We start from the raw sequence: 16,779 nt of genomic DNA, 5'->3' as shown, positions 1-16,779 counted from the left end.
AACAAGTCCTGTCCATATTAATCTGGATTTCAATGGTCAATAGGAAATAAAAACTGCTTGTACAGAAAATTCAGTCAAATCTGATAAAAATCACTTCAAAGTTTGCAGACTTTGCCCAAAAATGAAGTTTTAAACATTTTTTTTCTCTTGAAAGTTACACTTCTATTCCCATCTTTCTTGTTTCAAAGTTTTCTCATAAATTTTACTTGAGAATTCTTTCAGTGTCGTCTTCCCCTCTGTTTCTGAACCTAAGCTTACCGCAGTCTGCCCTGCACCAGACCATGACAATACACTACTTTAATCTGAACAATGATACTACTAACAACCCACATTGACCTGCACTTAATCTCCTGCAAAATCTTTAAATAACATTAAATTATCATTTAACTTATCATAAACACTTTTTTACACTCACACAGAGGTCTGCGTGTGGTTTGTGGGGCATTCTGGCTGCATCCCAGTTCGTGTGGATGTGTGTCTTTATGTGTCTGTGTGTCATTAGTGGCTGGGTGAATAGGTGGGTTTGTGTGTGCGTGCAAGGCTGTGGCTGGGTCTCTGGCTTTGGCTCCTGTGGGACATGGTCATGAAGGGAGGAGTTCACCCTCCCTACTGCCGGGTACTGGGCTGTTCTTGGGCGCCTGGAGCCCTGGGATCCGGATCTTGGCGAGCATCAGGGTGGTCATCCTCTAGCAGGGTTCCTAGTCCTCTGGGACTCCCACCCATTAGCTGTGGGCACCCCATCTAGGGCCTCTCTCCTTCTCCTGCTCGAATAGGTGCACAGATATCGCTGAGATGTGTGGCCTTAGGTCTCCAGTACTCTTGGGGGCTGCAGATGGCCCAGTCTTCCTGTATCCATCTCTGGCTGCCTGTGGCTCCTGGGGGATCTTGTTGCTGCTTCCCACTCTCATTTTCAAGTAAAACTTGTGACAAAGAAACACACACTCAACACTCTCACTCTGTTACACTAACACACATACACACACACACCACAAGAAAAGGAGTTTATGCGTGTTCCTCTTATGTAGAGGTAGTTACATGCCATCTGCAAGAACACATGACAAGGATAAGACAGACAAAAAGGGTGTGTGCAGGCTTAACCATCTCAGTGTCATCAGCTGGCTGGAGTGTCAGGCTGTAGGACATGAAACAATGAACTTGATGGACAGTATTTTGTATTAAACTGCCTACCAGATTTACTAAGTCATTAAGGGCAGGTGCCCACTTTAACCTTTGCTTATAACATACTGCTGTTGTACAACACTGATGCAAAAATTAAAAAATGTATACACTTGACATTTACCTTGTTCTTTTGTATCTTCCTCAGCCCTTTATCTGTAGCACATCTGACTGTGCAGCCAACTTAGAATCACTGGTGAACCTAGCACCTGTCTCTAGATGCTAGGTTAACCAGTGATCAGGTACAGGTTATCAGAAAAAGATAAAATGAAGATTTCAGGAAGCTTTAATGTCCAAAGTGCAATATCAATCTCCTGATACAGCATCTTAAATTCAAGGAGAAACTGTGCAAAAATGTACTTTTTCCTGCTTTTTGGCTCTTGAAAAGGTCTGCAGAGTTGCACGGAGGTCCAATAATTAGCCCTAAGAGATACATTCATGTATATTGTACCTGGCACTTATTGTACTATTGTTTGATATCGTGCACAGAGCATGAATTTCGCTGCTGCACAATGTGAAACATTTGTCTTTCCTTGTTTTAATTGACAAGCAGGCAGGAATAATCAAAGTTCAGTTAATATATGGAACAAAAAGGCCTATTCAAACAACACTTTTTATAAAATCAAATATCTGTGGTACACACACAGTTCATCATGATGTTGATCTTTGGCTCATTTTATGTAAACCCTAACATGAGGTCAGAAGGCAACTTGCCAAGTGCAGGACAACGTTCATTTCTCACTACATTCGCAGATATTTTAGGAGGCCCAGAGGATAAAACTGTCCATGTGGTGGTTTTACATGAACTTGTGGACTGGAGTCAGCGTGCAAATGTCCTGAATCATATTTCACATAATGGCCAGCGTTTGCAAAAATAGACTTCCTAGAATCCAGCGAGCCTAGAAGTTATTTTCAAGAAAATGGAACACCATATTTGAGCTTCGGTGCTCTGCTGTCACAAAAAGTATCGGAGCACATTCTTTCTCAACTGCAGCTATTCTAATTCTTGTCAAGCACAAGATTTGAATTGGCTTGTTCTACCTTACTTTAAACACATTCAGCCAGAAGTGGCTGACATCACATAAGTGACCTTGTTTAGGAGAATAAATGATGAATTGTGGCTGTAACCAAAATGTGTATCAAATCCCCGCCAACTGCAGCAGAGCCACCCCAAATAAAACTCTGCTGTTGAATGCGCTGGCTACTCTGGTGACAGGAAATGAAGCATCAACATTTAAAAGTGAACTTCAGTCTGACTGTCATACAGCAGAGAGCAGCACTTTGTCCAGAAAAAGCTGCCCTCAGCAATGTGACAGCTTTTTCAACTTCATTACTTTGCATTGCATCATGGGATGGCGTTGTGCTTCTTATTGATGTCACCTTAAAGGACTTCTGGGTATCGAAGTTCAAAATGTTCATACTCTTATCACTTGCAGCCATTTGGAGCGGCAAACTTGCTGAGTATCCTGGCAGTGCTTTGATCTAGGGTTACAAAATGTCAGAGAAAAGCAAAAAAAAAAAAAAAATGATATTGTCAAAGGCATGTTGTATAATCAAGTCAGCTAAAAACCTGTGTGTGATCCGCGTTATTATTTGCATTGCAATAGTTCCACAATCATCACACCTTAGTATTCCTCAACAAATGGATTATTTTGATTGTCTTTTTTTTAGCTGTCTCCAAGAAAATAAAGATATGTCCCAAAATGTCAAAGTATTTATTTTATGTAGGTTTTTTTAAACTTTAACATAATGTGTGTGAGGTTGTTTATTACACAAAGCACAAAGCAGATTCAGTGCAATTAATCAGAATGTTTCTCTTTCATGTTGTCATATTGTTGTCCTAATTTATTCACAGCATAAAAAAATGATGATGGCAAAGGAGCATAATTTTTTTAAGAAGGGATTTTAATAGCATTGTCTTTTGAAATATATCGACACCTTATTCAGGCACAGTCACTTCTTCTACATCTGTTGCCATCTCCCCGTGTCCCAGGCATCCATTTCTGTCACACCAACCCTCTGCCCATTCTCCTTCACTACATCGATTATTCTTCTCCGAGGTCTTCCTCGTTTCCTCCTGCCTGGCGGCTCCATCTTCAACATCTTTTGTCCAACATATTCACTGTTCCTCCTCTGCACATGTGAAAACCTTCTCAGGCTTGCCTCTTTAACCTTGTCTCTAAATAGCTCAACCTGAGCTGTCCCTCTCATTTAATCATGTCCCTCATGGTCACTCCCAGTGAAAATCTTAAAATCTTTAACTCTGCCACCTTTCACTCTTGCTGCTACTCTTCTGTCACAAATCACAGCTGACATTCATCTCCATCTACTCCTCTCAGCCTGCACTCTCTTCTTCCAGGTATTTAAACTAATCTACCTTCAGTATCTCTTCTCCTTACAGCTTCTCTGTTATACTCATCTCCCTCGTCCTCACACACATCTATTCTGTCTTGCCTCTGCTAACTTTCTTTGCTCTTTTCCCCAGTGCATACCTCCAACATTCCAGGCACTGTCATCTGCAAATGTTACTTGCAGTAATGAAATGAAACTCCTCCTTTGTACCAAAGTACAAAGTGCATGTCCTCATTCATCTCCAGACAAAACATTGAGCTAGATTTGAGGCCTTGACTGATTGTTGTGCCACAATTTTTCAGTTTTCAATTAATGCCAGTTTTATTCATATAGATAATCACAACAGTTCCCGCTAGGCACTTTATATTGTTAAGAAGTTGAGAAGACAAAGAAAACCCCAACAGTCGGATGTCCCCCTATGAGCAAGTGCTTTGGCAACAGGGGAAAGGAAAATGTTCTTTTTAACAGGATGAACCAGCAGAACCAGGCTGAGGGAGGGGCGGCCAATCAGCCAGGAGACTGGTTAAGGGTGAGGGAGGAAGAGAAGCAGTGATTAATAATAATAACTAATGATTAATTCATTGGTGTAAACACATCGAAAGTGAAAAAAAAGGTGAGCGATGAAGCAACAGGTATAGAAGAGTTAGATGTTCTAGCTTTTGCAATTTATGTCTGGTATGAACTTACTTTTTTAGTTGATGAGCTTCCATGTTTGGCCTAGTAGGTGGTGGTGAGGTGTTTAGGGGATGTCCTGCCACGAGTAGAACCCAATCAGACCCAGGACACCCTGGAGAGTAGCATCTCTTGGCTGGCTGGGAATGCCTCAGTGTCTCCTCCCAAGGAATTAGATGAGATGGCCAGAGAGAGGAAGGTCTGGGCATCTCAACTTAAATTTTTGATCTCGAGACCCAAACCCAGATAAACTACAGAAATTAGAGGGATGGAAGTCTGATGCAAGGACTCAGTGATGTACTCAGTTCATAGGACTCGGCCTCAAAGCCCTCCAGCAGCTTCAGTTAGCATGCACCCTTTCCTGGTTTGACAACTTTATTCTCTAACCTTTCCTAAGATCGTAAATGATGCTGATAAAATAAGATGTTGTAGTTTTCATACCAAGAAGCATTTGTTTAGTAATATGAGGACAAGCAGATTGTCAGATCAGCACCAGTTTAATGATTTTTCTATAAAGGTAGCAAAACCTACGACATGTAGATGGATTTTCTGCTAGGGCAGGAAAAGAAAGTAAGATAAGCAGAGTGATATGATATAAAGGTGTAAGAAAAAAGGAGAGAAAGCCGACATAATCAAAGACAGCCAAGGACAAATACAGAAATATTTCACAAAGTTCTTTTTTAAAAGCAGAAAATGCTGCGTTTCCATCATTTCAAAAGACTTATGGCTGTATTTATTGATGTAAATACTGAGCATTCATTGTCATTGTCCACAATAAAATACACTTATGTGATCAGTATGTGCACAGAGCTGCTGTCGTGAAGATTCCCGCGTTCATCTTTGGAGTAGTTCCTTCATCCATGATGTGATGACATTCAGACCTCCCGAACAGTAACAGCTTCTTGAAAACCATTTTGGAGATTAATCTTTGAGCTTAATCTTCACATAGGAATGTAATGAATATTTCATATGATAATGCACGTACATACATGTGGTTCTAGTCCTCTGCTATTTGCATCCAAAAAGGCAAAAAGCTCTGCATGCTAATTCAACAAACAAACGTGGTTAGGGGATGCCATCTTGTTTGGAAAGTGTCAAAGAAGAGCAGTTTAATCAGTAACAATGAAATATACATCATGTTGTGTTGATAAATCACTCATTTAACAGCTGATTTATACCACACTTTCCTCTCACACACACAGACACACACTTACAACCTTAAACACAGAAAACAATCACCGTGTACATACACAACAATAAATGCACATATAAAGCTTGTGTTATTTTTTTTACTGGCAAAATCCAGCACGTGACAGGATTTCAACATATTGTTAGACTAGTTATTTCAAATAACACAGAGTGTGTTTTACATGAGTAGATTATAGGAAGTTGAAGTCATTCAGCGCTTCGTTTATGGGCCCATCTGAAAAATTAAAGCATGGTGGTTGGATTTACTGTATACACAAAAAGCATTTCAGCATTTTTTATTTTTTGCCTGTTTCCAAACAGATATTAAACACAAGACTGCCAAGCAGGAGATTGTGGTTTAAGGCCCTTGTGTACACAATGCTTTCAAAGTCAACAGTCCCCACCAAGGAAGTGTGACAAGATCAAAGTGAGGCCCAAAAGCACAGTTTTCTGGAGAGAAAACGGCAATTTAGTCTGAAACGTGCATCAAAGTGAGAAAATGAGGGAAAGATGCAGTTACAATTAACAATCTAGCTGCAAACATAGCAGGTGTAACAGCTTGAATTACACGTGAACTTTATGGCTTTAAAATTGTTACGCTCCAAGTCAATTTTCCTCTATCATTTATAGCGATTATGTATTTGGCTGTAAGTTCATTTAATGTGAAGGTGACTGACAGCTCAGCAGTAACGCCCTGCTTATACAGAACAAAAGTCTAATGAAGAGAGCTGTTCTCACCACCACTCGATGTCATGTGGCTTATAAGACACCCCAAGCACATTTTAAAAAATGCTGATTAATGAACTTGGTCATTTAATCAAATTAATTTATTGTTTTATCATAAAACAAGCTGCTCATGACACCTTCCAGAGTTTTGTTTTGCAATCAAGCGTCAGTTTTTCTTAAGGACATATATCTAGTAGTTATGAACTGATTTTTTTCTGATGCATATTTTTAAAATAAATATAATTTTTTTCTAGAAAGCTCAGTATGTTGTACAATCAGTGGTAGCAGCTGTTAAAGAGCAGATACATGTGTCCTGGGGAGAGGAATAAAGTGGATGAAACACTACAATAGAAAATGTTAAAGCTTTAAAAGTAGCAATTGCAAAGCATATATGACATTTGATATATACATATGAAACCGCTATATACACTGATAATAAGAGAGCTTTAAGTATTCACACTATACAGAGTGATGTGACTTTACTCATTGTCAGTCTGTGCGTTTCTTGTCGTAAAACAGTGACTTGACTTTCGAAATAGTAGTTTGAATTTATGAGCGGTGTTTAATAAGGGGAGGAGGCATTTAGATTCATTTAAATAGTCTCTCACTCCTTTTTATATTAGCCATAAATGAAAGGGGAAAAGCAGAATTATTTTCTTTCATTGCCTTTCTCAGTCTTCACAAAATGCGTCTTTAATGACGTACATAGGTCACTGCCATACTTATCTTGTACTTCCCAAACTTTTTAGTATCTAGTAATTTCTTTGTTCCCCTCTTATCAGTAATTATAACTGGAGGCCTCAGGTTTGAGCTATGAGCCTGAAACGACAGCTGAGCTCGCAGTCACCAGCTAAATGCGAGTAGATGTGTGTGCTATCCAGGTGAGAGCTGTCTGTCTGTGCTTTCACGAGTCTGATCCAGTAAATCTCATATCAAAATATCCTGTATGTCACTTCCAGCCTACCTCTTCTTTGTTCATAATGTAATACACAATGGAAATACGGTTTTTTTCAAGCTGACGTATTAACTATAAACGTGGCTTTATGGGTCAGACTAAGACTGTGAGGTGCACAAAACTGTCAGGGCAAAAAATCCCAACACATTTCCTCCATTGTTCATAAATTATATCGTTTCAATTGTTTAAGTCTGGATGAAGAAAACACAAATATCCAGTCTGGAATGTTCATTGTATGGTGCAAGCTTTCTGGAAACGTGAAAGTTAGAATTTAACTTATTCATTTACTTGAATCACGGACGAGGAGCTAAATGAAATGACAGAGAGGAGTTGGCAGAGGCAGAAAGACAACAGGAGTTCAGGAGACAAACTGAAGGTGAGGAGGGAAACATTCCCTACAGAGAGGTAGAGCTGGTGTTTCACCGCCACAGAATTATAGAAAAGGCTGGCTGGAGAAAATGGTCAGCTCTCCATGTAGGGAAAAAATGCTCTTACAACCAGTAAAAAGGACTTTTATGTGCTCGATTTTTGCTACGATCCCTCCAGAATGAACACAAAAAGGAAAGCTATCTATAAGCCTCACATACAAATCAGTCTGTGAATACACAGGATGATTTAGTCAGCATCCCCCTAAAGGAGATCCCCATTAAAGTCAGAAAAATGAGCATCCGAATCAGATTAAAGCTTGATAACAATAAACTAGTTTGGAGAACTGTGTGTTGGAGGTCCTTCGGTAACCCTGTGTGTAATTCTTTTTACTAAATGGATTTTTTTCACTAAAAATGCGTATTGATATTGGAAAAACCCAGGTGAGTTTGCTGATGGAAAAATAGACTAGAAACTGATTAACTTTTATTGCAGCTGAACGAGCCCCCGTGTGTGATATCACCCCTACTCTCTGTTGGTTTGACTGCTGTATTTAAAAACTTAAGTGCTTCCTTTTTGAGGAGCGAGTAACAAGATCAGGAAAACAATCATTCTTCTCTGTATATATATGTATATATGTGTGTGTGTGTGTGTGTGTGTGTGTGTGTGTGTGTAGAGCAAAAACGTGTTGGTGAACCCTGCTTTCTTCAACAGTAGTAAATAAATTATAAATTATTAATAAAAACAAACATTGCCAGGACGATAAACAAAGACAGGAAGAGTGTCTGTCACCTGGTGAAAAAAGCCCGAAATTGAATCAGCTGTTATTAAGAGATGCACAAATTTCACTTTCTCTATCATCTCTTTAGAAATGCAGAGTTTGTATGATTCAAAGAAACAGCTCCACATTCATAACCATGCATTGCTAAATAGGCTAACAAAATGGAGCAGTGATTTTTTAATTTGTAGTGTGAGCGAGTTGATGATGGATCAGCAGGAAACTTTTGGCTTTCTGTGTCTCTGTTAACAATTAATCATTAGTGAAAGAAGTGGGACTGTGATCCTGCAGGTCATAAAGACAAAGAGAAGAGCAAAGTTGTGTTGATTGAAAAAGGATCATATCAGAGGAGCCTGGTTCTTTAATAAAGCATTTAAAAGGAAATGGAAACCCCAGCCCCTAACCATATTTATTCTCTTCTGTAGCAATCAAAATGTGCTGCAGAGGAAATGAATAAATGGCAACATGTTTGTTGTTTTCACTGCCATTTGCTCAGAGTAATAAAGCCAAATATACTGTACCATTGATGGGACGGTGATGTACTGGTGTTTAAGATTGCTTCTCCATCTCCTGCCACCCTTTCAGTCCAATTTAAGCTATTTGTCAGAACACCAAGCTGTTGCCGGAGGCAAAGAGATGTATAGTCTCAAATGCAGTGCTGGGAAATAATTCCCTGCTCAGCTTTGGTCAATAATGTTGCATTTACACTGCAGAGTTATTGAAAAATCGCTGAAATCGGATTTGTTCATGCAACAGAACTTCTCATAACAGAGAGTTGAGAAGGTTTCTTTGTGTTTTGGAGTACCTTTGTATGTAAGAGTCTTTAAAGGCAGGTCTAAACCTGTTACATTTCCATAAACCACCCTGGGACATGTTGACAGCGCTCACTGTGCTGTAGGATTTTATACAAACACTTCTTGTGTGATCTTCCTGTGTGTCCTCACATTTAGGATTTACTTAAATTTAATCTCCAGATGCATCATCTTATCAGAGCTCCATGAAGATAGTTCTGAAATTGCTGCACCTTGGTGAGTCAGCCATTGAGGCCTCTTAATTGCTAATTCTGTCAGTTTAATTAAAGTTCAAAACTGGAGCAGCCTCTTTAAACCATTCAAGCATATCTGTGGATGAAGTCCCTCACGTAAAAAAAAGGAGCTGTGGGATGGTTGGAGTTTTTCTCTTTTAGTGTAAATTTGTCTCACTGTTTCTGTCAGTGGGTTCCTGCTGCTGTTTATTCTTAACATTTAAAAACTGATTAAAAATGTAATATTTGTTGGAGGTTCAGTTGTCTTGAGCTTATCAGCTAATAAGGCAACGTTTGCTTTTGACATTGATATCCCAAACTAAACTACTGCATAAATAAACAGCTGAGAACGGAGATAGGAAAAACCTGAACCTTTTACTACTACTGTGAGGACATCCTATTATACTGTGGGAGCATTTTACTACATGATTTTGGTCTAGTTATATAAAAAGTATATATGTAAAAGTATATAGAAGTTGTTTTAGTAATTTAGTCTAAGCTGACACATTACTATCCTGTTGGAAAAGGTCTTTTCTATAGACTGTATATAAAAGATGGACATGGTTGAGGTCTGCAAAGGAAGGCAGCATGGAGAACCAACAGATTAAAAAACTGTTCCTTACCACTGGCAGTAAAAAGCATAACACCCCCTCTGCTCCCTAAGACTGTGGTACAAGAACTGAAAATACACTTTTACATATGTGACCAGCATTTCTTCTGTTACATTTGCATTTTGCACTGTTACCGTGGCAACTACACCAGAACCGCAAACCTCTCCGAAACCCCACAATGCAACCTGGCACGCACATCTCTCGAAATGCAACTATCAGTGTCCTTGACACGCCCACGTTATTGTGATTGGCCTGTTTAGTACCACTGATTCTTCCTGCATGTTCCTCCTCTACTTTTTTGCTGCAGTTTTACCAAACCTGCATTCTGTCTGTTGGCCAGTAGGGGGTGAATCTTCTGTTTGCAAAAAGAACTCGATTTAGATGAATCTATAAGAAAAATGTATTTTGTATTCCTTGGTTTCCTTTGGCTTCACTGTTGTGGATTCAGACATGAACAGATGGAGACATACTTATTTTTACTTCTTATATACTCCTATATTTGTTATTATACTTCTTTGATATCTGCTTGAAGTCTGTTGCCTGGGGAGCTGGCTAGGTTGGTGCATTGCAATGTAAATTCTCTGTGCATCAGTCCACATGGTCAAAAACACAGGCATGCACATGGACGTCCACAAGGACCCTCGTGCAAAGTTGCTACAACATAAATGTGCTGTGTCTCTTGAATTTTTTAGTCTCAGTCTGATTTCAAAACATAAAAAGCAACCAGAAGAATATTCAGCTCTAGGCTTCATGGTAAGACTTCACAGACCCGTGGTTGTTATCATGGTGGCTATGTCTGTCTTTTATATACAGTCTATGAATTGTTCCAGAATGATAATTCAGCTATCCATAGTAGACGAGGGGTCGCTGAATGGACATGGGAAAGGAAAAGTGTGAATCATTTGCTATGACCTTCTCATTCAATATCAACCCCGTTGAACCTGCAGGAGATTTCGGGGTGCTTTGTTACACAGCACTCCTCACTGCCATCATCAAAACACCAAATAAAGGGAATATCTTTGGGAGAATGATGTTTCATCCCTCAAGCAGAGTTCCAGAGACTTGGAAAATCAATGCCAAGACGCACTTTATGTTGCATTTTTCTTTCATTTGTCACCCATCCATAAATCTGTTTGAAATGCCTCTCGGCTTCTATTCAACTCTGTTAGGTACATTTAACGAACTTGCCACTGGCAAGGTAGACAGACTCAATCAGCTATTACGCAGCTCTCTTTGGATCTTTTTTGTCTAATAAATTTCATTTATTTCCACCTCTCTTAAGGTTGGTGCACTGTTGCGGCCCCTTGAGGATTATGTTTTGTGCATCCACACATCTTAGCGTAACTCTTTAAAGTCGACCTGGCTTTGATTTATTTTTTTGTGGAGAAGGAAAAGTAAACTTGCAACGTAAAGCCCCCTGTGTAAAACACACTCGCTGCGAGACAAGTGGATTCAATCTTCAACTAGGCAGAACTGTGTGTTTTCCAGCTGTACTCATCTCTCTCACTCTCTATCTGTCTCTAATCTGATAATATATCTGATCCTGGGCCAGACAGAAACAACTGTTACCTGCAGTCACTTAGAATAACAAGCAGCTCAAGCAGGCCTGCAGGGCCAAATCTATGACTCCTGGAGCATGAAATCCACTTGGCATGCAAGTGGGTTGTGTTTCTGACTGGAGAACATATTGGTCCCATACTGTAGGGCTCCAATGCAGGATGCCAAGGAGGAGCCCCAGAGGACTTCATAACTGAGCAAGCAGCAAATAAAAACCACTCCGGCATACTCTGACTTCAATTGAACTTCAGCTCAGAGCTCGTGTTGCTCCTGCACCCACAGAAGACACTGTGATGCATTTTCTCTAAATAAGAACATTATTCAAAATTAGTTAGCTTCAAAGTTAGCTTAATTTACAGCAAGTGTAATTTATGACTCCAATTACTTTGTAGTCTGAAAAACTAATTTCGGAACATTAGAACTACATCATCGTCACCATCATTATATCTTAACTACTCACACCCAGCACTGTGTCTGCATTTAGTAAATAAGAAATGGGTGTTGTTCATCATGTAAAGCCCACATAAAAGTGGGGTTAACAGTAACTAGTTGTGGCATCTGGTCTTTTCATCGCTTTGTTTTCAAGTTTATCAAACAAGTCTCAGTTATTAGATTTCTCTTATTAATCTCTTATCTTATTGCATTCAAGGAGACAGCCTCACCCTGAAACCATCACATGCAAGCTCGTACTAACTAGATTTAGAAGGATACAGGATAAAGACGGATGATGAGAGGCTGCAGTATGCATCTGCTCAACTATGTATGTGTTTGCAGGGCTTGTGTATCTCTCGGTGAGTTTTGTGAGCTTTTTTCAACTGAGGATCTAATTAATAGGCAGAGAATATGCATGAAACGGCACAGGCAATTTAGAGATATATTATCAAAAAGACTGTCGAGCCTCTGAACATGCAGTTAGAAATATTCGACCCCTGGCAGAGCAGAGGAAGAAGCAGTGAAAAGTCTATGGAATCGTGGAAGAAAAAGTACACAAAGTTTATATCTATTCACACTAATCCCATTTCTTTGGGGGTAGTTATATCCAAAACAACAACAGCAGCAGCACAGGAGACAGTAGAAGGAGATAGTGGAGGCAGCCTGCCACGTGATAGGCACTCCCTCTTAGAGACTCCTGGTTGATCTCTTCTTGGTTGGGTGAGCCGTTAGGGGACAGCGAGGCCGCTGGGTGGGTGTTACGGTTGGAGCACATGTCATAAAGGTTTCCGGAGAACTGCATTTTCTTAGACTCCTGGCGGAGAGACTCCCAGACAGCTGCCGCTTCCTCCGGACAGCCAGCCATCGCCACGTTAGCGCAGTCATGGAACTCATCCCACGACCTGCAAAGAGGAGCGAGAGTAAGACGGAGACATCTGATTATTTGGTTTGTGGATCACGTTAATATTTCAGCGTGCACCACATTCAGAGCGGTTTTATCCATCTGTACAAACTATTGCACTAGATACTGGATTTTTCCAGAAAGCTGTAACTTCATATGTAAACAAAACAGGAATTATGAAAGCATTGCTGCCTTTGTAGAGTGGTGAGTGAGTCTATGGTTCAGACCAAACTTCAAATTTACTTTCCGCTCTAACGACTGCAGATTTTGACTGCATAATCTATTAGTTCATCACTTAGAAACTCTTCAGAATGAAATACGATAACTACCAAATTGATTATCATGGCAGCACACACATTCATGATACCCAGGGGACGGATCCCTTGATACCTCCTTGTATGCCCCTGGGAAATAAAGGTTTTCCCCATTTAAGCGAAAAACTATAAAATCTGCAGGCACGATTGCTGCAGGACACACTTTTCTTTTCTTCAGCATCGCAGTGACGTTCACCTTGATGTCTTCAGTGAAACATCTCAAACACTTTTGTCAAAGTATTCATAACCTCCTCAGAGTGAACTGCAATAACTACAGTGAATCTGTGACTTTACATGTTTTTTTGGAAACCTCTTTTCTGCTTCTACCTGAGTTTTCCTGCCAAAGGACTTTGAGAACAGTTTTATAATACTTTGAAAACTGAAGGCTAGACGTTTCTGACCTGGAGGTGAATCAAACACCGCATCATTACACTGTTGCAGAATCGTCAGGATGCTTTAGAAACTTTTAAACTAGTCATGTGTTGTTAACCAGCAACACACACCTGACCTTGTATGAGAGGTGTTTCATGGTGTTTTTCAAACCAAATCCTCAAAATCATGTTATTTTACCCGTAGACCCCTATCTTCCTTTCCTTTTCTGCACTTGTGCATGAAATAGACTTTTTTAAAGCACAGGAAATATGTGACTTTTTCCATTCAAGTTTGATATTCAACTTCCTGTGACTGTGTCTTCACCTCATTGACTTCTTTTTTCACCTGAATCTGAGTCAGTTACATCTTGAGTATAAACAACCCAAATCAATAATTAATTGCCATTATTATTCTCAATCAAATGATATGAAAAGATTTTAAACAGGCAGTTCGGGTAAAGATTTGCTGACAGTGAAGCATTCGTGCTTTCACTGAGTAAATCAAATTCAGTCTGTTTGCTTGCTCCCTTGACTTCTTTCTGTAGTTGCCAAGAGACCATCTGCTGATCTTCGATGCTCTGAGAGCAAGGGTCACCCTACGGGTTAGACTGAAATGTGGAAAAACCTTCATTAGAGTGTGGAAGGTAAATGCGTGTTTGTTGAATCACTGCTGTGTTATACCCATCAGCAAAACACAAATTTGACACACTTGCTTAGACCTATATTAAAGCCAAATGAAAGGAAGCATTACTTACGATGAGAGGCAGGTGAGGAAGAAGTGACTTTAAGTAATCTTGCACAAAGATATTTTTTAAAAGATATCTTGGAGCGAAACACAAAATTAAACTTTATTCCAAACACTCTCAAGCTCCACATCCACAGCAAGTCTATTTGGCTGTAATTGGCTGCTAATTCTCCCTCTCATCATGGCTGTGCTGGCTAAATTGTCTTTGAGGAGAGTTAACTGGGAAAAGCGAGGCGCAGAGTTGGGGGAAAAAGTAGAAGCAGATGACTCTGTTCAAAGTCTGCCACAGAAGCACTCAAAAAAAACACAAAAGTTTTCATAATTAATGCTGGCAAAACACCATGCAGCACTCCAACTTTCAAAAGACAAGAGCTACATTTAAACCCATTACTGGACAATACATACGAGGTATATTATTTAGATACTGCATCTTATTGACACAAATATCATTTAATCACGGGGGAGTCAAACTTGGGAGTGTCACGGCTGCGCCGCAGTCGTGTGGTGAATTGAGAAAAGGATCCAAAATGCAGGCACTGGCTGGGGTGCGAGTGAATGTTTATTTACAGAGGTGATAAGGTGACAAAAACAGGAGGAGCAGAGCGGGGAGTAAACAAGCCTAAACTGGGAAAAACTAAAGAACTCAACTTAAACCAAACACGCACGGAAGGAGGAACAAAAGGCACAAAGAAAGATGGCGGAGAGACGCAGACTGAACACCGGGTTACACAGGACTCTGCAGACGGACATGGAGTAAAACAGACGACGCGACAGTGAACACAGGAAAACACAGGGCTTAAATACACAGAGGGAGTAATTAGGGGATGAGCAACAGGAGGGAAACACAGCTGGGGGAAATTAGGCTAACGAGACAGGGGAGAGGTGAAACTGAACACACTGACATGAGACAAGAACTTTCAGAATAAAACAGGAACTAACAGACACAGAGAACCAGACAGGACACTGAACCTGACAAGCAGACTCATGAGCAGACACAGTAACACCATGGACAGACAGACACAGACGCAGACTCAAAGGCAGGCCAAATATAACACATAGAACTCAAACAATAATAATCATCATCATCATCATCATCAACGGATAGCTAAAGAAACAGAATATAATTATAATCAAAACAGTATCACCAGAGAAGAACTAAAGCAAAAATAAACCAAGACATAAGAAACTCAAAATGCTGGGCCGAACCGACCCAGGACCGTGACAGTACCCCCCCCTCAAGGGCTGGCTCCAGACAGCCCAACAGGAACGCAAAAACCGTCCAAAAGAAAAACACCCCCCAAAAACCAAAAAACAGAAAACGACCCGACCAGGGCGGGCGGTGGGGTCCAGGACGGAGGGACAGAGTCCAAAAGGCCCAGACGGCCAAGTTCAGGGGGCCGACCCGGAGGCCGACAGCGCCGGAGGCCAAAACAGTTCAGTTCCGGAGGCCGACCATGCGAAAAGCAGCGGTAGTGGGGCAGGTCCGAAGCCGAGCCACGCAGTAGGCAGTGGCGAGGGGACAGTTCAGGGGCCGACCATGCGGGCGGCAACGGCGAGAAAGCAGATCAGGGGGCCGACCGTGCGGGCGGCAACGGCGAGAAAGCAGATCAGGGGGCCGACCGTGCGGGCGGCAACGGCGAGAAAGCAGATCAGGGGGCCGACCGTGCGGGCGGCAACGGCGGCGGCGAGAAAGCAGATCAGGGGGCCGACCGTGCGGGCGGCAACGGCGGCGGCGAGAAAGCAGATCAGGGGGCCGACCGTGCGGGCGGCAACGGCGGCGGCGAGAAAGCAGTTCAGGGGCCGACCGTGCGGGCGGCAACGGCGGCGGCGAGAAAGCAGTTCAGGGGGCCGACCGTGCGGGCGGCAACGGCGGCGGCAATTCAAGTCCGGAGACCGGCCACGTGGAAGGCAGTGGCGGCGTTCAGGAGGTTGTCCCCAGCGGAGAAAAGGCCCAACAAGCGGCCTGACAGATGACCGACGATGTGGAGGCGGCAGTTGGGGACCCGACGAGGATGAGGCAGCTGATGCGGGAGCTGGACCAGGTGAAGCTGAGACGGAAGCTGGACCAGACGAGGGCGAAGCAGAAGCTGGACCAGACGAGGGCGAAGCAGAAGCTGGACCAGACGTGGATGAAGACACAGAGGCGGAACCTGACGGCAGCGTGACTGTTGCTGGCGGTGATGTGGATGCCGCAGGCGGTGATGTGGATGCCGCAGGCGGTGATGTGGATGCCGCAGGCGGTGATGTGGATGCTGCAGTTGAAGCGAAGGCTGATGAGAAGACTGCTGCAGGCGAGGCTGAAGCGGAGGCGGAGGCTGGACCAGACGGAGCTAATGAAGCTGAGGCGGAGGCTGAAGCCGAGGCTGAAGCTGGACCAGGCGAAGACAAGGCTGATGCAGAGGCTGGGTCAAACGAAGCTGATGACGCTGAAGAGGAGGCCACTGCAGGCGACGCCGAAGCCGATGAGGCTAGACCAGGCGAAGCTGAAGCGGGAGCTGGACCGGGCGTCGCTGCAGACGAAGACACCGAGGCTGGACCAGGCGACGGCGAGGGTGGAGCTGAAGCAGAGGCCGGGCCAGGCGGAGCTGAAGCAGAGGCCGGGCCAGGCGGA

The 16,779-nt window shown here is 42.2% G+C and overlaps 1 protein-coding gene across 1 annotated transcript in view; it reads right to left on the bottom strand.

Annotated features, from left to right (window-relative positions):
* Positions 1-4,661: 4,661 nt before the first annotated feature.
* Positions 4,662-16,779, bottom strand: part of nrn1la (neuritin 1-like a) — a 99,263-nt gene continuing 87,145 nt past the window's right edge. Inside the window, exon 3 of the mRNA XM_019360782.2 lies at positions 4,662-12,739. Coding sequence (XP_019216327.1) covers positions 12,439-12,739 — 301 coding nt within the window. The 3' untranslated portion in view covers positions 4,662-12,438. The remainder of the gene's footprint in view (positions 12,740-16,779) is intronic.

Source organism: Oreochromis niloticus, linkage group LG7 (genome assembly GCF_001858045.2).
Source record: "Oreochromis niloticus isolate F11D_XX linkage group LG7, O_niloticus_UMD_NMBU, whole genome shotgun sequence".
Lineage (NCBI taxonomy): Eukaryota > Metazoa > Chordata > Actinopteri > Cichliformes > Cichlidae > Oreochromis > Oreochromis niloticus.
Note: the sequence above shows the minus strand (reverse complement) of the source record. Positions and strands in the feature narration are given on the sequence as shown.